General features: G+C 41.0%; 1 protein-coding gene across 1 annotated transcript; it reads right to left on the reverse strand.

The window, feature by feature from the left end:
* Positions 1 to 494: 494 nt before the first annotated feature.
* Positions 495 to 24,258, reverse strand: LOC140354062 (uncharacterized protein C1orf21). Its single transcript, XM_072438885.1, has 6 exons — positions 24,040 to 24,258; positions 12,770 to 12,899; positions 4,812 to 4,897; positions 3,915 to 3,979; positions 3,365 to 3,425; positions 495 to 1,522 (listed from the first exon to the last, which is right to left on the reverse strand). Exons 2-6 carry the CDS (start codon positions 12,858 to 12,860, stop codon positions 1,481 to 1,483), a joined length of 345 nt encoding a protein of 114 aa, XP_072294986.1. The 5' UTR covers positions 12,861 to 12,899; positions 24,040 to 24,258; the 3' UTR covers positions 495 to 1,480.
* Between the last annotated feature and the right edge of the window lie 82 nt (positions 24,259 to 24,340).

A 24,340-nucleotide genomic window follows, 5' to 3' on the forward strand; every position in this document is an offset into this window, starting at 1 on the left:
GTACTTCTGTAAGGCCCACTGGCCACTGGCATTATTTGTGTTTTAATATCAAATCCAAAAGACAAAATATGATTTCAAAACATTTTCAATTTTCGCCTGATAAGCAGCAGCAAGTTGGGAATAGCCGATTTAGGTTATGTAAAGTTTCTGGATCGTTAAAATGTTTATTGTCGAAAAGGTGATTTAAAAAATATGTAAGAGAAAATAATGATTCACTTTAATCGGGAAGTAGAATATATAGAAAATAGAAGACACGTTTTGAAACTGTTGTGAGTGTGCTTCCCTGGCTCTGGATTATATCATTAAAATAGCAACAGAAATCCCTACATTTTCCTCTCTATTGAAACTATGAGAAACCGCAATGCTCCTGACTCGCCAGCAGGAGGCGCCCTCGTGTTCTCTCTGGTGACCACAGGATAATGGACCTGACGTCACGGACAGCGTGACGGCCTGAAATTACTCCGCACGCCTCTACGGTTTTTTTCTTCTTCATATTTTAATACAAAAACAATGTATTCAAAATAATAAAACAAAACATAAAAATGGAATAAAACGTGATCTGTGTCTTTATGGCAACCTGTGTGTCCTTTTTTTTTTTTTTTTTTTTTTGAAGCTCAGCCCAGAGTCCAGTGTGTGACTGTGCGTGACCAATCAAACCAAATTGCACATGACAGTCTGCTGGTGAAATCAAGAGAAGGCGGCAAAGTGAAAGTGCGTGGACAGTGAATATGTACATGCAAAACTATCATCATTTCACCATATGTATAAAAGTATGACTCTATATTGAAACAGAGCTAAGCCAAATATAAGGAAGGACACCACGGGCTGAGACACGGATGCCAAAACACGTAGCTTGGTGCAACATCGATGAGGACACACGATGACGAAAGCCAGAAAACAAAACGACACAGCTGATTGGACGTGGAACAGAATAAAAAAAAAAAAACAATTTAAAATGCAGATCTGTGACTTCAAAAAAGGCAGGAAAAAATGACCACCTTACAATTCCATAGACTGTTATTAAAATATCCCAAATATATTCTTCTCTGTCCCCTTTCCCCTCACCCAGGCATTGTCCATTCATTCAGCTCTTGAATCCTGCCGTGATCACGTTTGCGCTCCACACTTGGGTATCCGCGTGGAGTCATCGCTATTGGATACAGCGAGACGGACGGCCACAAAAGGAAACGGGGGAAATGATTCTGTCAGACGTCACGGCGGCAGATACTCCCCGTCACCGGGTCCTTGTCGAATCATCTCGTCTTTGCCCTTTCGACACGCCGCCATGTTTAAGCTCCCGGGGTGAGGAGGGCTTCTCTCATCTAATCCCGTCCATTACACTTGCGTTTTTAAAATACTATCTCTGTCATATGTTCAGAAAATGCACACGCGCGCTCCAGGGTCTCGCCGCGTTGGTTCGGACGCTCTCCGGGTGGCACACATTCACGCGGCGGGTGTAGGCTTTTGGGGGGCCGTTGTGCTATGTCCCGTCTTCCTCTGCTTCCGAACAGTAGTCTCTCCCCTGTAGGAAAAGAAATGTACAAAATGAGATGTGAAAACTGTACATGTTATATGCGCGCAGTAATGGGCTGTGGAGCCAGATGAGCGCTGTGCAGCATCTGTGTGAGGGAGGTCGAGCGCTCGCAGGTGGGAAGATTCACGTTGTTTTGTTTATTCAGTCAAATGAGGACCCCCCCTCCTATAGTCTGGACATATATAGACATGTGCACACCGCTCTTCCTAAATGAGGCTTCAAAACACAGACTACAATGTTCTTTTTACAAGTTGTTATTTTCATGGAAAGTTGTTTGCTCGAGCGCTGTATCGCTGAAGGAAATGTCACAATGAACCTTTCTAAAGTAACCATTTTGTAAATAAAACATGAGCTGCACAAACGTAGCACAATGACGTTAGTATCTATAATAAGTCATAGAAGTTACTTATTCAACCCGACGGCTCAGATGTTCTACTGCTGTTCTATTTATTATCGTAAAAAGTGCAAAACGTTCCCCACAGCTACTAAGAAAAGGGATAAAGGATACATATTGTGCTCCAAAAATATTGCTCTATCGATTATTTACTGAACAATACGTCAGCATTTTAATAATTTTTCATAGGTCCATATGAAATTAGGTACGAGGAGCCGCCACAACAAGCTCATATTGAAATAAATTATACATCTTAACCACAACATTTCTACTAAAGAACACACAACTCATTTGAATTGAACCAAACACTTTGAAATAGCTTGAGTTTGTCCATCGGTTCAAAAGCAGCCTTCACTGCTCCTCACATTCGTCAGTGTCAGTGCGTTCGCCTGATGGTCACTGTCACACGCACACACTCAGGCTGTAAGTGGACTCATAACCTCGTGTTCATGTTTATCCATTTAAATGTTTAGGCTGTTTCTCTAAGCTGAGGCTACATCCAGCCCCTCTCCCTTAGAGCGTGTACACACAAGCACACGCATGTTTTGTTTAGGGACAAAACATTGGCGTAGATTAATTTCCTGGAGGCCAAACGAAAACATGGCTAAACCTTAAAAACATCAGATTTAGTGATTTAACATTGTTGGTCTTGTATACGTTTTGTGATTCTAAGAGCCCCCGAAAGTGTAAGCAGATTTATGAGCTTGTGCATGCAGTTGTTACTTTTACTAAAGTACTTTGTCACGTACAAAGTTTCTGTTCTGGCCAGTGTCATTGGAGCTTGTTTGAAGACTTGGACTCTTTACATTTCACTTCTATTACCTGATAATCAGCATTTGATGATATCACTGTCAGAAATAGCCAACTAAATTAAATATCAATCTGCCTCTAGTCACTTCAAGAACCACTTTTATTCACTTTTAACACTGCGTTGAGTGCGTTCATTATCAATGAGTTGTGTGGTCCTTTTTATCCATTTTACTTGCTTTTTATGGTTTCTTGATTTGACTTTACTCGGTTTATTATTGTAGGACTAAAACATCAAATTGAGCACATATTATACCTTTTGTTTTGTCTTTCATACACAGTATATTTTGTGTCTGTGCAGCAGTTCCGTTTATAAAGCGTGCTATCCAAGTAAAGTGCATTTGTATTTGAGCTACTATAATCAAACTATAACAATTCCTGCTTCAGTAGTAATAGTAGGAGTAAAGCTACTGCACTAACGGTAAAACAAACCGCTTTGCACCACTACTGGTAATCGCGGATAATAAAAGTCGATTACGTCGTTTTATGCTGCAATATAATGAATGTGCTACTGTTTATAGTCGTTCTATTTTCTTTGCGCACAACCTTTTGCTAATAGTACGATATATGAACAGTACTTTGTCTTAAAAACATTTAGTACCGGCACTCAAAGTATCCACTGGCCTCACCTTCTCAATCTTCTCATCCAACATCCTGAAGAACTCCTGCTGGCTCTCTGACGTGTGAATACTGCAACACAAGAGACGAGAAAGAGGAAGTCGGAGGGAGCATCATGGGAATTTTCCATTACAACCCCCCACGCAACCAAAAAAACAACACACAATAGCCTGGGCGTGCTGCTGTCATAGAATTCAAATCATTATTTAATTAACAAGGCTGCAATTAAGAAAAGACTGAGGATATTTAAAGACGCAGATCTTCCGAGGGCGTCGAGACAGAAGCCGGACAGTAAAATCGCACTTCACTTCGCACACCATACTTCATTATGAACACAACGCGATGCCGTCTAATGGTTTAAAACACTTAAGCACGGCGTCCAAAAAACAAAAAACTGTTGTCTGCAAATGCTCGCAAACTGGGAAACAGGAAATGCACGGTGTGAATTGTACAAAGTGGCCCTCCTATTCCAAATAAAAAGACGTTGAGGAACATTTAATGACGGTGTTTGTCTTCATTTAAAAGAAACAGATCTAAAGTTGAGCAGTCGAGATGACTTACTTGGCCTTGTTTGAAGAGTTGACTTCTTTCTGCTGTTTGCCTCTGTGCTGTGCATTGCTCTTCTCCTGAAAAGCATCAAAGTTGTACATTTACCGTCTGTATTATTAACAAATTATTAACAACTGGAAATAAGATACAGATGGTTCAACCTAGACTTTGGCAAACTTTATTGATCCACAAGGGCAATTTCGCAATATAATAACAGAGCAAAAATAGCTAAATGTTTGTCGAATAAAGGATAAATACACAGACTGTATATGTGCACAATTTATTTCTATTTTACTGCATCGTTAAGACATATCAAAGCCTGGACTCAGTGAAAACCAGTTCAAAACCAAAACTTCATTTGCATGCTTTGTTAATTACAAAAGCCTCATTCCAATTCGTATCGTTGGCAAAGCTCTTAAACCTACCACACCTTAAATGACGCGAAGCTACAGTTAAAATGCCTTGAGCGTCGGGCGGACCAGTTTTTGTCTGGGATTATTTGAAATTTTAGCTCTTCCCGTTTCACTCCACCACCAGTCCTAATTTACCGTTATAGGTCAGACGAAAAATGACATTGTGAATAAATAATAAACCTAAAGCCAGACAGTCAAATCTGAAAAAGCAAATATAAAACTAGCAATTTGTTATAGTAAATTGGGACAAACTTCCATGTTTTCAAAGCTAACAGTTGTGAAATACAGATGCTTTATATGTTTTTTTGCGGTCGAATTGTAATTGTTGAGCCGGTCATATTATAGGAGGCAGCGGCTCAAAATACCACACATGCCGGAGGGCCCATTGTCCATTTTATTAAGACAATAGTTGTGTATGCGCAAGCGGACGACAGCGCTGTCTGCTGGTCGGCTAATGAGCGGTTGATTTGCGAGTGCGTGCGTTGGTTTGGCTCACCAGATTTTCCTGGTTGCGTGCGTTCACCCGGTTTTCCTCCCCCCTCATGTACTTGACCTCCTCCACTCCCTTCAGCTTGTACTCATCTGAGGACACAGGGATTGAAGACACATGAAACAGGGAACAAACGGCGACAAAGCACTTAAAAAAAAACAAAAATAAGCAAAATCTCTATTGACACGAAGTGGCTAAAGAATTGATTTCAGATTAAGGCCAACCACCAATCAGGCTCAACATTATGACCACAGACCGTTAATGCAGGGTAAAGCTGGTAAGAGAGATGTTAAAATGCACAGTGGATTACAGTTACATGTGTTGTATGTGGTTCTTAAATCCGTTAAATGCAGATTCAATTCACACCAGGCAACGTTTTGGTCATCTCATTCTGAATAGGTTGTACAGTTTCATCGTGATTCCTGTTCTAGATTGATATCATCTATAAGAGGTAATTAAAACGAACTGCCCGTTTCTTAATCATTACAACTAAATAACAGAAAGGGGAGGGGTCCGTGATCGAGCCGGAATCTCTCCACGTTGTTGCCGGGTCATATCACGATTAAATGTGCCCACGCCGTCCCCTTTTACGTCCAACGGTGTTACACATTTCATACTTTTACAATAGAAAAATCACTACAGTTTTGGGACACGAACAGAGGCAAGCGAACCGACCGCAAGGCAAGGGGAGCATACGGAATCTAGCACGCGGTCTTGTAAAACAGGAAACGGAGGAGACGAGGGCTAGAACGACGGAGGGGAGTTGGATACGAGGGTGCAGGATAGAGGGGATTAAAGAAGAGTTTGAGAGCTTTTTGATGAGACGGGAGCTTAGATGCTAAAGGCTGGATCAGTTGGAGCGAGAGCGGTGGCACTTTCATAAGACTAAGGCCCCACTAGCATTAAGGAATCGATCCAAGGCAAGAATATGACTACATACGGTTTAACTAGGTACAGAAATATGACTGTAACGGTATGAAAGAGTTCTCATTTAGCAAGAACAGCTTCCTTATCTTGCTAAATAAGACTAAAGATTGTCTAAACATATGTTACTGCATAAAGCATTTTATTTACTGCAGGTTTGTTAAATTGTTGGTGTAAAACCTCATTTCGTCCATGAGAGGACCATCGTATCGAAAGTTTAAGTTCATTTGGTCTTCTGATGCTTCATTTAAAAAGGTTATTTTTTTCCTGATCAGAGCAACAATGTTTGTAGTCCTATGTGCCAATGATGTTTGCTGAGCAGAGATTAAGGAGGCAATTTAAATACATAAACCACGGGACGATGAACTGAGATAAGGGGGCCTTTTCACTCTCGCACACCCGGCATATTGACCAGTAGAAAGACAGCACCAAACCAAGACACTATGAAGAAAATTGCGAGTGAGTTAGGTAAACAAGTCTGAAAGGGTTTACCGCTGTATCCACTTTGTATTCAGTCGTGTTATTCATGTCAAATGTAAAAAAGTGAATGCACCCCAAGCTCAAACCCAGAGCAAACATTACACCTTTATGTACAGTACAGTGCCTTTAGCTGTGTGCACATTTCTGCTGACTGCTGCTTGTAGTACGTTGGCCTGATAATTCACTCACAAACATCAACTTCAGGAGCTTATCGGCTGCACACTTTGGCACAGGCAAATAAACGGATAGAACGTTACCGCTAATAAAGCCGGGGCAAAAATCCACCGTGGCTTCAAACTACTTCTACTCCTACCTCTGCGCTCAACGGCTGCACCATTAGTGGGAATTTGAAATTGAAAAATAATGAGACGACGAGAGAAACACGCTTGTAACTTTTGCATTGCTTGAGGAATGTAAACTAGTCCGGGCCCCGCAGCTCGTGTCTGGGCTCGTCGCCGCACAAACATTTTGCTAACACTACACAGGCGCTAAGCAAGATACACGGCTCAGTAAATAGTGCTTAGAGCTGCAGACGGATACTGAATTTATCGAGCTTTGCTGTACTTTACAAGGGGTTTTGGTGTAGCTTTTTTACTTACTACCACCACTTCCTGGATAAAAATGCAACCCTTAAGTTCACAGACATGAGGAATATAATAAAAGTGATCTCAATTTTGAGTTATGAAAGAATAACATCACCACCACACACCTTTTTTCCGGAATTTGCTGTAACAAGTAGGACAGTACTGTATCATTTGGCCAAGTTTGTCATAACTCAGCCTTGGTTCAGATACATTTGTAATCTTTGACCCATATTTCATGTTGCATTCTCAGTATCTAGAGGGGGGGGAAACGCTACCCGGAAAATAAGTCTGAATAAATTGTCTGACTATTCCTGTTGGCTTGATTTGACAACTAAATAGAGATCAAAGTGGCCCAATCAACATTCATCACATCAACGCTGGGTTCAATGAGGACTAGTGTGTGTGTGTGTGTGTGTGTGTGTGTGTGTGTCTGTCTGTGTGTGTATGTGGCTGTCAGTCGAAATGACAGGCGAGTTTAGTCACACTGTTTCCTCGGCTTGCCTTGCTTGGGGGAGAAAGCGCGGGAGGAAGATGAAAGGAGGACCTATTTACGGAAGCAATGATTCAGACATCTTCATTTCTCTGATTAGGGGCCAGCACTGACCTGTCCTTGCAGCTCTCAATACAAACATACCGTCCTTGGCCTGTTCTGTTCCGAGGCCGCCGTTTGTGTCATTCAAATGCATTCAAACGTCTGCATGTTCACTCCATTTAGCTTTCGCTTTTCGGGCTTAAAGTACCAAAAGGCTGACATGTTTCCCGACATTTTAAGATGACATGCACAAAACCAAATGTAACAATGTTATTATGAGCAGCATACAAGAATTGGAATGAATGTATAATGCTTATAGTCATTTCAAATAGTTTTCCGTGTCCGTAACTGAACAGTAATGAAAGGGAGGTATAATGACATCTCAGAGGAAACATGATATCTATTGTATTGCATTGTACATTTTAATTACCTTTCCCTTAATACATTTTCTCCTGAGAAAGACAAAAGACCTTTTAAATCTCATTATACGGCAAATCTCTCCAATTGACCGGAGTGAAGACGGTGCGCTGGGAATCGGAGTAAGCAATGGCACAAATATTAAGGCATAGATGTCCAAAGATATTAATAATAAGAGCATACATAACAGGTGCCCACAATATGCACTCATAATATTAGCTGTATATGTAGATGGACATGTCGATCATCTCATTACATTACGGTGTATTCCTGGCCTTGTCCACACAGGGATATGAATAAATCAATAATTGTGACTGTACAGACTTAATAAACTGTAAGAGCTGTAGAAGCAAAAATAAGTCATTTCAATTTAATCAACTCCCAAACTAAAAGCTACATTTAGACGGCTTCAGAAAGTTTGATTTCCAAAAGCTGGTGGTCACTGGACATAAATATGTAATATATTAGAGACTAGAGACAACACAAATAAACGTGAATTATTGATTTCAATGTTGTTTGGTCATGGGTATAAAAAGTCATAAAAAAAAAAATCATAAATAATCGTAAAATGTGTTCCCCCCCGCCCACATTAGTCATGACACTAAAATGCAACATCCCAAGTCCACACACTTACACCCATAAGTGCCCCTTAAATTCTCTTGCCATCACAAACATTTGAATAAACCGTGAGATCACATTTCCCTGAGGCACAAACAGCAGTTCATTCAAACCTCAATTTGCTTCTGAAACACATTCGAGCCGTCAACGATAATGTAACGGCCTGAGATTTTGAATATTAAAGCGATGGAACCGTGAGACTAATGTGAATGGCTTAAATTATGTTTATTGTGACAAATGCACATCTCAAGCTACTCTCAGTTTGACCAGACTTCCACAGACTTTGGGTAACCTACATGTAATTACAGTCTGTACGCCGCGCACCTCTCGTGAAGCAAGTGGTAAAGTTGATTGTAATATTCCCTTTTACGCACATTTTGCTAGAAAACACCCGTATTTTGATTGTCGCTCTGTTTTGCATACACATCCGTACACAGCCTACGGTAGTGGCTCCGTCTTCCCCGACTGCGATAATTACACACATCAATAGCGCAATGTTGTGGAGAGTGTTGCTATTTGCCTCTTTGTCGTCCCCGATGTTTATGTAAAGGAGTTCAGCCTTTTTCCGGTTATTGTGTGCGAGCGGCGAGGAGCAGCGGGACGGAGAAAGGAGGGGGGTCAATGTCCTTACATTGACGTAGTGGAATGAGTTAAGTATCTGGGACGTACAAATACAAGTACAGATTTAAACGGCAGGCGATTTGTCAGCGGGGAAAGTGTTGAACAAACTAATATGCGACATCAATCACGACACTGGATGGTCAAATCTATACAAACGGATATGTGGATGTGACTACAGGCCTATTTACATTCGTTCCTTGTTTGTGTGGGTGGAAAGAACTAACTAATCTTTCCAGCGCGATCGTGAGAAATGGACCGAATTTGGCTTTTCGACCCGGGAAAGGGCAATGAGTTGAGTGGGAAAGAATGACACACTGGTGGAAACACAGACGGAAGAAGGAGACAAAAAGAGGAGATGAAGGAGCGAGGATGCTACTGGGGACTGCGAGATAATCCAGGGAATTCAGGTCAAATGCTTCTTTGGGCAAAGTCCCCCCCAAAAGCAGAAAGGGGGTGGATGGGATGAAAGAGAACAGTGATATCTAACAAGTCCACGTTAGTCCCCGATTGAGGGAGAACAGGAAAAATGTACCGCGAGATTGAAATTGCCAAAGTGTAAAAATGAACTCCTATAATGTGCAGTAATTATTATTATATTATTTTTCTTATGAGCCTCTCATTAAGTTGACACTGATCTGTAAAATAGAAATAATTTAGTAAATAAATATTCAAATATTCTCCCTGCCCGGCATACCATATTTGAAGTAATTTAAAGTAATAAATCCAAATCAAACCACTTAACCACAATTTTCTTTTAAAAACATGCAAACAAAACAAAAGCTTGGTGGTTGCTATAGCAGTGTTAAATTGATGAGCAAATATTCTTTGTAATTGTGAAAATATTTTGACTTCACTCTTCACGGTGCATGGCAATCAGAATCAGAAAAAGGTTTATTGCCATTGTCAGTGAACAGAATTCACAAACTAGGAACTTGCTTCGAGATTAAAGTGCATCATACAACATTGAATGAATGAATATGTTGTATATTACCATTACAGTCCTATTAAAATTCAGACTGCTTAAAAAGGCAGGTTTCATTTCAATGATTCCAGAAAACACAGTAGAAAACTGACTAGGCCCATCTGTTGTTTTCAATATCCAAAGCTCAGGCATACTGGATTTTAGCTCAAAAAAAGCAGAGGGTTCTGACCTAATCCTATGCCAGGATAGGAACGCTATTGGAGTAAGGGCAGGAAGTCAGGTCGGGCCAACCAAAATAGAGAGAAACAGGAAGGAAGAAGGAATGAGGCCTTGAGCCGAAGGAGGAGGAGGAGGAGGAGCGAGTGACCTCAGCACACGTCAGTCTGCTTCCTCTGTCAAGGAACTCTCACGTCTGATCCGTCTCTGCTACATTTAATAAGTCAAAAGAAATGTTCATTTTATTTATTTCTGAAGCGCATATGTTAAACCCTTCCAAATGTCTCCGGAGTGTATCATCACAATTGAAAATCGATCAAAAGTGTCTCCCATAAGGCCTGTGTAAAGTGAAATCTGGCCATTATTAATATATATATATTTTGCAGAATATCATGCACAGTCTTTGAGGGTTTGTTCCACTAATACAGAGGTAATTATTATACTTAATCTCATGCTATGGAGTTAGTGGAGACAGCTGAAGATACTAAAGAGTACAACAGAGGAACGACATGCGTGGCTCTTTTTCATCGAAAGATCCAAGTTGACCATTTTCCAGCAATTGTATTTGTTTTCAATAGGACAAAATAAAATTGAAAATTGCAATAAAGCCCGGCCTCCAGGGGTCTCGCCTCCTGGGGTCTGGTCATCTGTCCATCTCATCCACGCGCTCCGATAACAGCAGTGCCACACACGGTACCGCACTGTTGCCGCCTAATTCTTAATCTGTGTTAATCCTGCTCAAACCATCATCATCTCTGTGTTCCTGGGCTTTTCTCTGGCATCTTTCCCCCTCAGTGAAGCGCGAGCACTTCGTCTATTACAATGCATCTGCTTATGATTTCTATAATTAATCCGTTACTTCCATTTAGATCATTAAAAGGCTGGGTTGCAACCACACAAGATGGAGTATTCACCATGGCACAAGACAAAAAAAAAAGATCATGAAAACTGTTAGCGCAAATTGTGTAGTGTTATTCTTAAACTGTTTTCAGGTGCTCTCGAGTCGGAAAGACATTCATCACAAAGACTTTCTTAAAACAAGAATTGTTTAAGTGTTCACAATTTGTATTGTATTTACAGTTGTTTTTGTTATTATCACTTTTCCTCAAGGCACCATCTTTAAAAAATACAATTAATTTCAATTTTGTTATAATATAGACAAATCTGCCGATATTTGACACCAACAGTTTCTGAGAACTGCCTCAGTCTTTGTGTGTTTGTCCTGCATCAGATCTGTCTTTTGGAACAGACAGAATGAGTAAATAAAGAAATATAAGTACAATTATGAAGAATAAAATTATTGTTCTATTTTTACTACAGTGACAGGTGAATCAATTTAAGATTAAAATATAATCGTATCAGCAAACATGGGTTATCCGGCTAAAGAAATATCCATATTGGACCAACCGCACTAGCTGTGACAAAGAAAAGAATGGCTTGAATCATTTTGACACCATTATTTTTGCCTTATTTGCTTACGTGTTACTTCCTCTCTGCATGTTCTGTCCACACATGGGGCTAATAAAACGGCCAAGTTGACAGTTATTGTCTGAAATAGAGAAGCTCAAACTGGCTGCCACAAACAGGAAGAAATATAGAGACTGATGATGGGTCCGCGCTGAGCAATTAACTGTGTGACCTGCGCAGAGAGGGCTTTTATTGACATTTGTGTGAGTCAGACTATTGTCGAAATACACGGGTCCAAAAGGCTGAGCACAAATATCTCTGACCGGTGTAAGCTGAGAGCCGCTGGTTTAGTCCTGTGGCGCCGGGTTTATTTCAGGTTTAGTCATTAATCATGTCAAGATTTCATCCAGACCATAAAAGCAATATTCAAAACACCAAGTTCAAACAAGTTCTTTTGCATTATTGCTAAAACAGTTACAATACATCAGTTCTGTTGTACAATCTTTTACAGCTTTGTCCTGTCCTCGAACTGCACAATTTGGGGGGGAAATATTAAACCGAGTATTTGATCAATGTTTTAATAATGGGATTCTTCTGTTCAAAGTTCACATTTTAAAACGCATCCAGGAGAGTTGACAAAAAGACTAGGGCCATGAACTGACAAACTATGTGTTTCAGAACATGTTTGTACAGAACTAAACTACAGTGTTAGTAGTTTTTAAAGGGAGAATAACAGGATATTTTGGGATAAAATTATAGTTTTTCAAAAGGTGCAGCAAATTGCGATTTCCATTTGATTAAGATAAGATAAGAAAAGATCATCCTTTATTGTCCACACATGGGGAAATTTCAGTGTTACATCGCAGTAGATACAGGGGAAAAGGACAGATAACTTTCAAAAAAACTCTTATAAACAAAACAAAACAAAAAACTCTTAACAAAACTTCTCTCATATCTTAATAGGGAATGGAGGAAAAAGAATAAATAAAATAAAATAAAAAGATAAAGATACAAATAAAATAAAGTAAATAATAATAAAATAAAGTCAAGTAAAAATAGCTAGCATAAGACTAAATAATATTAATACTAATGGTAAGCAAACACTCTTATTTACATCAGTTATATGCACATGAATATGGCCTTAATTGCTTGTGAGTATGACAGTAAATTGCAATTAATCTTGACGCTCTGTCCTGTACCATTTATTAACAATGCATTAATATTGTAGTTATCATAGACTGACCAGAGTAGAGGTCTCCATTGCTGTAGTTCTTGCCGCGTCCCTCTTCATCGCTGGGCACAGCAGACACCTGTTTGGCCGAGGTGCAGCCCATGGCCTCACGCTCTGCAGCCTGCCCTCATCGCACTCTCACCTGCAAAAACACACACACATGAGCTTATCTGTGCACCGCAGTCACTTCTGCAAAAAGAGCAGTAGTTTTGTAATGTTTAGTCCCTGTAGGTCTTGTTCCTTTTTTTTTTTAAACAGTCAATTTTAAACTTCTTGGTTCATTTTTACATTTTTGAAGATGTTGAATCATTGTAAAATACCAGGTGATTGAGGGTAGTAGACAGAAATATACATCGACTTAACAGGCTCCAGCTCCACTGTCTAGCTTGCGTCCGCCTGTCTCCTTCACTGTGAAACTCCTCCAGGTTTCTACTTTTTCCCAAAGCGGTTTAGTAGTTTTTCCTGGCCGAGAAGGAGGGTCTAAGGACAGGGGATGCTGGGACATAGCCAAGTCCCTATGAACATTGTTTAATTTGCTTTTTCACTGTCGCCCTCCGAGACAACGGCAGATGTGATTTTGGGCGTTATAAAAATAAATTGAATTAAATTGAACTTTGCAGATTTGACATCCTTAAGCCACTAAAAGCGATCGTAAAGAAAAAGACCCTTTTACATGCAATGTAAAAAATATGCAATAAAACCTCCAATCAACCAGTGTCTTTTAACACACATGAACACTATAATTAGAGGCAGAGGGAGTGCCAGGGACTGAACATGACCCGTTTAGAAAAGGCTTTATTTTCAATCAATACAAGAATTGCTTTGGTAATTAATAACAGCCACATTATGTGAAAGGGACAAATGCCCTCTACGTGTCCTCAGAAGGAGGGTGTTTTATTTCAGTCCTTTACTTTTCAGATCAATAGGCATGTTTGCTTTTCTGGTAACAATATTCTTTGTATTGGCAAATCAGACTAATGCTGGCTCCCTGTCATCCAATTTCCTCACACCACAGTCTAAAATCAAGCTGAACAATTATTGAGAAGAGAGACAAGCATCTATAGTGTTAACAATTACTGCTTGTGGAGAATGATCGTGTTTTTTAAATTTACCATCAATCTGCAAGTTTAGACAAGAAAATCAGAGTGCGGTAATCATAATTATTTAAACTGAAAATAATGCAGAAGTATATGTGTATGCAAATATGATATAAAAAGTGCAATATATAGTAAACATACTGAATTATTTCTAGATCTCGTCTTGTTCTCATTGACTTACTATTGTGTCGTGGGATGTACTGTCACCTCTAATAAGAACACCGTTTAGTCTGTTGATTCATTTGTTTGTTTTTTTTAAAGTTATTTGCCTACATCCACATCCACAGGCGCAGAACTAATGAACATCACCAAGCGGGAATCTCCTACTGTGATGCAAAATACAGACCGAGCCGAGAAGACTGGAGTGTGTACAGAATTGGCAGGTGTCGATGAGAGAGAGCGAGAGAGGTGAAGGTGAGGAGGGTGAAAATGCGGGGCGAGCAAAGAGGCCAAAGAGAAAGATGAGACGGAGCATCAAAGGAGCCCGGCCCTCCCCTTCCTCCTCCTCCTCCTCCAGCCCCTCTCAGAGTTTGAAGTTGTTTATGGCGTTTGGGCCCATCCAGAGCGGCACCAGACAAAGGCGCAGGTGTGACAGGTGACTGAGGGTCATCTGCAGCTCAACACCGCCAATGTACCAATGCACACGTTTAAAAAGAAGGAGTTTATGCATCCAACGTTGTCGTTTAGACCACTGGGCACGTCACTGTTCTGACCCCCTTGTCTAGAATTGGCCCCATGTTAGGATTGGTGATCAATTAGTTGTCATATTTAGAGTTAAAGAAGACCAAATAAATCTTTTCTTTTTGGATCAACACAAAAGCTCACTTATGCGTCCAATACTGCACTCTGCGTGGGGAGGATGATAACTATTTGACAGGATATATTTCAAATGCATTAGAAACTGTGCTGAAAATGAAACAGAAAATGAGGTCAAACTGTCAAAAAACAAAGACAGGGAAGAATTAAAGGAATGATGTGAGATTTTTCGCCGATTTGAGAACTCATGCGCACTCCCTCATGGAAGCAGCCTCGTTGCTATGTGTGCGTTTGTTTATTAGCGTGACGGATCGCATCGCATCTCCGTAGATTTCCGTCTCTTCTAACTGTCTTTCTCTGTCATAATGTGTGTGTGTAATATATATATATATATATATATATATATATATATATATATATATATATATATATATATATATATATATATATATATATATATATATATATATATATATATATATATATATATATATATATATATATATATATATATATATATATATATATATATATATATATATATATATGCGCTTAGACACACACCAGCATATCAACCACGCATGCGCAGCCAGGATAATGTGCTGCTCTCCTGGGGACAAGTCGACGAGGCTGCAGGTGAGCAGAAGGTGCATCCAATGATTGACATGTGAATGAACTACTCGGCTGTCCACGCCACGAGGAAATGAGACAAAGATTTGGCGCCAAAAAATCCTCCATAATTCCTTTAACAAGATACAAAGGAAGAAACCAAAGTCTATACAGTTTTGCAGGGTATACCGAACGTGACGTGATATAAATAATCTTTGCAAACAAAGTTTGTTGGTGTTTAAAAAGGTCCATTACTTCTCTGTAAAGTTTGGAACTGCCCTGTGGATAGAATTGTCACTGAGCTGAAAAATTAAGCTTCTGTTTTGCATCTATCTTTTGTAGAATGAAGATGATAGATGATTCAGCACAGATCCACTAATCAGTTCTGACACCAATACTTTGGTTTTAAGTTTTTAAACTTTTATGGATTAGATATTAGACGCAGAAAGGTCAATAATATTAAGCAAAAAGTACATAAAAGGGACTTCCTCTCAAAAGATGAGACGAGGAGCGCCCCGTGTGTGGGCAGCCTCCGTGTTGGGGCTTTGATTTGTAAGTATTGAAACATCAGATTCTGTGTAGGAGAGACTAAATATAGACAGTCAAGAGCTTTTGTGTAAAAGGGGAACGCTCAGCTGAGGCACTGATGCCTTTACTTTGGTTAAAGCTAAGACAATTTTAACAATACATATAAAATATACTCAGAAATAAACCTTTGTCCTATTATTTTATTTCTCACAAAGTTAAAATATGAAGAAAACATTGTAGAATATCTGTTTTTTTTCTGTGTGACAAAACTGAATCAATACAATAATACGTAAATAATGATATATATAAATATTGACATTGTTGTTTGTGGTGAATGCAAGAGCCTTTTTTAGAAGTCCTCCACTTAACTCTCTACATCTGCAGTAAAAGAAGTTAAATATTGCATTTTGGGTTGTTGGATTAGTCCAGGCAAAGTCCAGGCAAGTATAATTTTATCACGGAATATGCTATGTTGGTGATATATTTAATCTTAAATGCTTCTAAAGCGAGGCTGGGAGGAGCACCCAAGATTGCAAAGGTGTCAGGGTCCACAAAATCGTTATCATAGCAAATTAAGTTCCACATACTCCATTGAAACAAGGCGCGAACATAAGCATAATTTAATTTACTTAAATTGTATCAGTTTATTCTCATGAAGCGCCTTTGAGCGCTGAGGTTTTAGCCAGGAGGAGCTCAACGTGTCATGCACCCAAGCAAACATTGTAAATAAGAATTTGTTGTGCCTGAAATAAAATAAAAATGATTTCTAGCTCTAAAATGAAGAGGCTTCAATCAAAGAAAGTTGGGAACTTTGAAAGTTTGATTGTCCCACAGTTCTGCCATCCTTTGCTTTCCACACCGGTTACGAGTAACTCACAGCAAACACGAGACGAGAGTAAGTGCCACATGTGCGACCGCAGAGGGGAGGAGCACAGACTTAACCCACGGTAACAGCTGGACAGTAGCGCTCAGAGCTCCACTCCTCCAGAAGTGTGTCAAGAGGACAAGCTTAGTCTGGTTCAAGTTCGTTCATTCAGCGCACGCGCGCACACACACGATACCAACTGGCACATACAGTGGACAGGATCCCGTCTCATGCTCAGGGGCAACTCGCCAGGACGAGAAGAGCTCAGCTTTGTTGTGTTTTCTTTCAAATACGTTCAATTGATCATTTTCATGAGACAATCACAAGTAATGTTTAGCAGTGGGTTTTTCCCCCCGTAATGGAACCACTGTGAAAGTAGCACAGCATGGGAAAAGTGTCTGCTCGATTGTACAAACATGATTATTATGTATTTAGTCAATTAAAATACTCAAAAACTTTTAGTTGCCCGTTTTCTTTATTATAGTTTTAAAAGTTACTGAATCCATCCATCCATTTTCTACCGCTTGTTCCCTTTCGGGGTCGCGGGTGACTGGAGCCTATCCCAGTGACTTCGGGCTTTAGGCGGGGTACACCCTGGACAGTGGCCAACTCGTCGCAGGGTTAACACATAGACATTACAGACAGCCATTCACTCTCACGTTCATTCACTAGGGCCAATTTAGAGTTACCAATTTTACCTAACACATGCATGTCTTTGGATGGTGGGAGGAAGCCGTAGAACCCGGAGAGAACCCACGGTAACACGGGGAGATCATGCAGACTCCACCCAGAGAGATCATGTAATGTTGGTCTGGTCCGGGAATCGAACGCATGATCTCCTTCTTGGGAGGCAAGAGCGCTAACCGCCTTTGCCACCGTGCACTGAATTATTGATTACAGAAGAAAAGGAAAGAGCAACAGTTTCTGATATTGTAGTGCAGGTCCATTGTTGCTACTCCTGAGCAGCCCTACAATGAAGTGCAGTAACTAAACTACAGTTAGACTCACATGTCCATGCGGTCAGATCTGACCACACGTGCCCATGCCCACTCTGAGGTGTGACTGAAGCGGGTCGAGTGAATGGGCCTTCTCTCAGAAGGGGTTTGTCAAAGGCAGCACTGAGCGCTGCAGAGAGAGCTAGAGCTGCACACATATAAACACTGCAGCAGTGAGAGACAGGCAGAGCAGTGTGCACAGGTTTGTCAAACACAGGCCAATGCCACAGGCACAGCAAACCACCACCCGGCCTGAAAAACTGGCTGTGTGGAGACTGAGAGTAGAGCAGAACAGAAAGTGCAACAGGTTATTTTCTAATGTGATACTATTCGGCCCAGATTTTTTCCATCATAAATGATACAATAAAAATAATACATGCAGAATACAACTATATCAGAGAGATATACTCCTTGTAAGATACTTTGTTCATATCTTTGAGATCACAACAGTATTGCAGTTTTGAAATTGCTGCTGAAACAACAACCTGGAGAGCTACTTTTGCCACTTTTGAGGCTGCATTCATGTTGTAAAATATGTTGCTTCTAAAATTGTGGTTAACATTTCTAACAAAAACAGAGGCTATTTTTGTTGTAAATTTGATACCATGCTGTGCAGATGATATTTTTCCATCATAACATTTCTATTAAAAGAGTTGGCTCACAGTGATTCAGCCTGGGAGACTGGGAGCTCCAGGGCAGAGCTGTTTAAAGGACGTACCTGTGAATGAGTGTCCCATCGCAGCTCCACCTCCACAGGCTACATTCTACTGACCAATGACAGCGCTGCAAGACAAAGCCTGTTTCTGCCACTGCTTCATTGAAGGACAATAGGCCTGAAGCAGATCTCCCGGGAATTGAGTTAATAATGTAAACAATGCTACTACATTGTAGGGGCATTAACCACGTAAAAGAGCAATTGTATGCCAAACTGCTTGGGATCGTACAATAAATATATTGTTCATTGTTTATATTGTGGTGCTTTAACCTTTCACTAATCCCCAGTAAAGGCCAAACGGACCTGAAGCTCGTCTCTAGTGGGGGTCACAGTGGAGGAGATTCAATTAAATATTAACAGTACACAATTATACACCGTCAACAAAGCATGATCAATTATGCATTGTTAACATGGAATTAAAATGGTTTTAGTTGTGAACTTATTTGTGAAAATGAGGGCCAAGTAGTGCACTTTTTGAGCATCTGATGTAAAAGTAATTATTTTGGACTCGCTTTGATCAAACATAGTTTCAAATATTCGGAAGTAATTGAATTGTAAAGGAATTTCCCCATCTCCAAATAAGCAACAAAGCAATATTATTAAAAAAATATAGACCATTATACCTACCAATACAGTTAACATAATTTTCATATTTCTATTTTTTTCTGTCAAAATGTTCTATATACAAATTGCCATATTGTATTGCACGTTTAAATATTAGGTAATGAATTCCTAAAATGACATTTTTGATACATGGCACAATGACCCAAGAAAAACAAACTCAAACAGATACAGATATAAATGGAGGTGGTATTGTCTCTCCTCTAGAGCTTAGTCTCATCCGACTGTTGCAGTGAGTCCATATCTCCCATGGACCGTCCGCCATAATATTTACTCTAGTCAGGCTGCAAATGCTGCACCACAACTCTGCTGGTCTCACGTCAGGCACTCCATCAGCCTGACAGCCCTGGGAACAAACCAGCTCACAAACACAGCTGGACAGTGGAGGACATGTCATTTACCTCTGTGTGCTTTATTGCCGGTCACTTATGTAATGGAAGAGACAAGCAGCGAACACTACAACACAACGAGCCTCCGACACATACATTTTATATCCATGTTATAACCATTTCCCCTGCCTGCTCATTTGCACACTCAAATGTTGTTTCATTTAGCAATTAATTTATGTTTGAGTGATCTCCTGCCATCAAGATCGCCATCACTTGAATTACCGTTTTCCCGCCAGAATCAAACTCCCGACGCTGCGGGACGGCCACTGCCACAGCCACTGAGCCGCAGAAGTATATGTTTACAGCAAATATAAACCAGTTGAAGATCGGTCTACAAGGCACTTCTTGTCACTAGTACTGCCATTAGAAAATAAGAACCATGAGGAACTGGTCAACAGCGTCAGAAAATACCTATGTTTGCTCGTGGTCTCAGTCCAAGAGCAGAACATCAGCCAAAATGACACATGACCCAGAGTTTTATGCAAGACATAGCCGTAGGAAAGTGGATTGTTCCGGCTAATGGACTGGTGACTGGGGATGAAACGTCTCCTCTGAGGGCTTTTGATGGCGAGTTTGTACCACAGAGCTGTAAAAGAGCGAGACCGATTTTCAGAGAAAGTCAGAGCGAGCTTTTATAACAGCTTAATTCTCGTAACGCCACTGTTCTGCTGTGACCGAGGTGAAAGCAGGCCACAAGCTGAGCAGACCTAACTTTACCGCTGTGAGTACAGTTCAATCTAAAGTTTGCATAGTATGAAAAAATTACAATAATTGCTGTTGCCAAAAGAATAACCATATCTGAACTATACAACGATATTACTGAGGTCTTTGGGTGTCAAATAAGATAGATTAGAAGCCTCTTTTAGACGTACTGGTTTAGTTTTTTATTAGCATTTGTTGCTCTTGAACAACCATAGTCCTTGCGTCATCATATATTTAAATTCAGTTCACTTGCTCATTGCAATTACAACGTGAAAGGAACCCAGCATTAATATTCATTAGAAATAAACACATCCTATAAATGGCTCTTAGGCTGTAATTGGCCAGAATGACTGAAGCAGAAAACTGCTACGCGTCCTCGAGAAGTCTTTCATTCCCTGGATGCACATGAGCCGCTTTCAGGTGCAAAACACTGCTTAGCTTCAATTTAAATAATGAAGAAAGGTGGTGGTGATGATGATTTCAGTTTAATTCATGATTATTCAACTCTTTGTGATCAATAAAATAATATGGTGAACCATTCTACACCAATATGAATTTGTTACTGCTATATCAGCAAAGAGAATATCCATATTACCACAATGTAGTGGACAGATTGCAGCCTTATTTTAGTCCTCGCCATAGAATAATAATAGCCATATAGTGCAGCCCTTAAAAAGCCGGCCGACATAGCTCTAGTGCTCGCAAAACATCTACATTTACCATGTTACATCTCATCCTAAACAACAGCTATCCCCACAGGTCATGTCACGGTGTCAAATAATTGTCATGTTAAACCCATTAGCTCAAACAACACACCATTATTCACAGTGATGCTGGGTAGAAAAATACAAAAGCATGATTCTTATTCTACAAAACCATCCATCTGATGCTGATGAACTGAAAACAGTGACAAGAGAAGCTTAAAACTACGTCTCTGTGACTGGTTTCTTTCCAGATAGATTACCCCGAGAGAGTTCACACAAAGTTAACCATTGTTGGCCAAAAAGGTCAGTTCGTAACAATAAATGTGGTTATTGAATTTGAGTAAATACAATGTCTAGGCGTAGTATTCAATTCACAATGACTTTAGACTTCCTCACTTGGGCTGACACTTATATAGCCAGTGTAAACGAAGAGACTGTTGTAAAATAGTTACACAGGCAGTTTAATAGCCACGTAAGCCTAAAAACAGTAAAAATGATTAAACTAAATAATGGCCCAGCCCCAGGTGGAGACAATATCACTTTTATTCCATTACACCCAGCTCATATTACACGAGAAGAGCTTTTTATTAACGTTTCAATGGATTCCATTTATACCACAATCTGAAATGTTATTATGAAGCAAACAGCCTGCAGAGAATCTATAAGACACAATTTACCTGCAGAGACAAACGGATAACTACAGAGACCCCGTTTTACTTTTGTCACTGTCGTATGGGCCATAGATCTTTCGTTTTATAACATTTCAGAGAGCGGGGAATGGCACGAATAGATCTGGAACCTCTAAACTAATTAAAGATGATTAAAAATGTTAAAAATGATGACTCTTTGTGGTGTGATTGCGGCTGTGTTGTACATCCGCCCCACGTTTCCAATTCCAAACGCAGATAAAGAGTGTGCACTGTAAACATACTACAGATGTGTCCGTCACCGTCAGTGAAACGTAACCTGAGGGCAAACAGAAAGCACTGAGGCGGAGACGGCACTGCTGACCTCTGCTGACCGAAGACAATCTGGGAGACCGGGAGCCAGATCCAGACCACGGCAATGCGGAGAGATGCAGCTGAACAAATGTTAAAAGGTGTAACTTTTATGGCCTTCTGCTCGTCTCCACGGAAACGCCACAGGTCAGATCTGAAATGTTAACATGCAAACCCAAAAGACAGCGTTTTTCCAAGGTATTTTTGAGCGATACAAACACCTGCCATTGAATGAATTAGAGATGGTGCCATATATTTTGCCCCAGTCTCTTTACACAATGGTACAGAGGTACTAGTTATCTTTAAACGGACTACTTCGAATGGAAATACGAGTACAATTGGGCTAAAAATGTGGCTGCAAATGACACAAGCGAGAAACATTACATCCCAGAGAAAGTATTTTTACAAATGGGAAGACTTTAAGTTGTAATTAAGTTCACAAATGAAAAGAAGTTTGTGGGACTTTCCATCTTTTTAAATCCAGGCATCAGTAGCTGTAAATTTAGGTTATTGGCCAGAAGAAAATGTGCCACTCCTTATGGAACAACGCATGCTTTTTTTTGTGATTCCATTTCTTCGGAACAAACTAAAACACCAAGCAAAAAGTCATGGGATCTCCCCCCTACGCCCACACGAGCAGAGAAGGGCATATCCTGGTCACTATGGAAACCCCTCAGCCACAGAAAGTGACATCTAAACCAGGTTAAACCACGAGCACCTGATAAAACTACAAAACCTCCTAAAAGAGATGCAGACGAGGCCACAGGTGGACGAGTCGTGATCGCTGAGACGGGGGGGAAAAGGGTGAGGCTAAGAATAGACCTTCCTGGCTTTGGCCGATGTGCCACAGATGAAGAGAAACGAGCACGTCGGGAACCGGGGGCCATGTAAGTGCCGTAGGAACCACAAGTGGGTGAAAGAGGGGGGGGGACGCAGATGGAGACTGACTGATGGAGAATGAAGCAGTGAGAGGGATGGCTACGTGGCTGTATAACCTACATTGTGCCTGTGCTAAGCTGGTGGGGGTGTGATGCTGCAACTCTATGACCGGACCAACCTACTTTCACACCAGGACCAAATGGGTGCAATGGAGAGGTGGAGATCACAGCTGCTGAAGGCCATATGGCACACATCTCCACACAGTCAGACTGAGCCACTCATTCAGCCTCATTTGAGCAATGTTAGAGGAATAAACATGTCAACGTTACAAAACAGCTGCAGGCCAAACTTTGCCAAACTGCATTTCTGTCATATTTATTATAGCTACATTGACTTTTAATAGAAATCCAGATGTGGGATTCCTCCAGAGGTAGCAGCAGTCACACGAGCAACAATTAGAGCTTGGTCATTCCAAGTTGTGTAAAAGCGCGTGTGGTGTGCTTGTCTAGGGCAGTGTTCTCCCCCTGAGTGACGTGAAATGATTTCAGGGGGTCCCCAGATGAAATGGGGGGGATGAAAAATGAAGCAATAATCTTATAAACGAGGCTCAACACCTTTCAATTACAATGGTAAATGTAGGTTACCATTTGTTTGCAGACATAGGTCATTCATCTAGTCTTATATCCTGAAAATAAAATCAAACATTAGACATTTGTCACAGTTTAGCCTGTTTTTGGTGTTGGGGGGTCGTAAATGCCAATGGTTGTCATATTGGGGGTCGGAACCACCGGTCTAGGGAGCTGCATCTGTAGCAGGGCAGCAGTGTCCCTCTTGTGGAGCTGCTGGGGTCACTAGGGCTGGACTGGATCAACAGCTGTGTCCAGCTGCGCTACGCGGACACACAGGGAGCTTTGTTTCCATAGGAGAGGCAGAGGTTTTGAGGGGAAACCGGCCGTGTACACACAGTTTCATTTCCACAAATATAAACCGTCTTTCGCCAGGGGAAAGCACGAGAGTGACCCTCTGGAGTGTTTGCACAAGGGCCTCGAACAGCAGCGGACTGAAGGCGCGGGACTGACGGGCACCGCCACCAGGATGTGTGGAACATTTGAAAAAGCCAGTCCAGGATAAGCGAACACATCAGGCAATGAAAACTAAAGCCCTCAAGTTGATCACCACAACACTGATCCAACTCCGAGACACCGCTGAGGCTGCTAGAACCACGCGTGTCAATAAAACCCGCATAAAATATCGATAGATGCAAAACCCCGGCGTGTGCGGGAAGGAAAGCGCCCGGTTAATCACGGCGGACTCAGGAAACAACAAAAGAAGTAAAGAGAAACCACGAGACACGCTGTGCGTTTCTTTACCGCGTAAATGACACGTCCGGGACACAATGAACAAGTCTACACGTCTGGACTTACTGTGTCGACCCGGTTCCGCTCGGTCCACGGGAGGATACGGCCGCCGCTCTTCCGGGCTCTGTCGGGCGGGATGTGTCTGCGCTATGGAGCCTGGAGCTGGAGCAAAGCGCTCTGCGCGTAAACTGGCGCTTGCGTCATTTCACCAGGATGGCACCAAAGCGCGCAGCACTGCAGCCATCTTACTGAGGGCTGCAGACGCACCTATGAGCCGACTCAACCTGGAGCATTTCACCCCGAGAAGGGAACAGTCCATCCTTTGTAGGACTGACACGGCTCATTTGTTTTCAAAGGCAAAAAAAAA

The sequence above is a fragment of the Eucyclogobius newberryi genome, unplaced genomic scaffold (assembly GCF_026437365.1).
Source record: "Eucyclogobius newberryi isolate DKJ021-1_F unplaced genomic scaffold, fEucNew1.0.hap1 SCAF_9, whole genome shotgun sequence".
NCBI classification, from domain to species: Eukaryota; Metazoa; Chordata; class Actinopteri; order Gobiiformes; family Gobiidae; genus Eucyclogobius; species Eucyclogobius newberryi.

Coding starts and splice junctions, on each gene's coding strand:
- LOC140354062 (XM_072438885.1), bottom strand. CDS start 12,860: ATGGGCTGCACCTCGGCCAAACAGGTGTCTGCTGTGCCCAGCGATGAA. Junction 4,898..12,769: donor CAATGGAGACCTCTACTCTG/GTCAGTCTATGA, acceptor CTGTGTCCTCAG/ATGAGTACAAGCTGAAGGGA. Junction 3,426..3,914: donor AACTCTTCAAACAAGGCCAA/GTAAGTCATCTC, acceptor CTTGTGTTGCAG/TATTCACACGTCAGAGAGCC.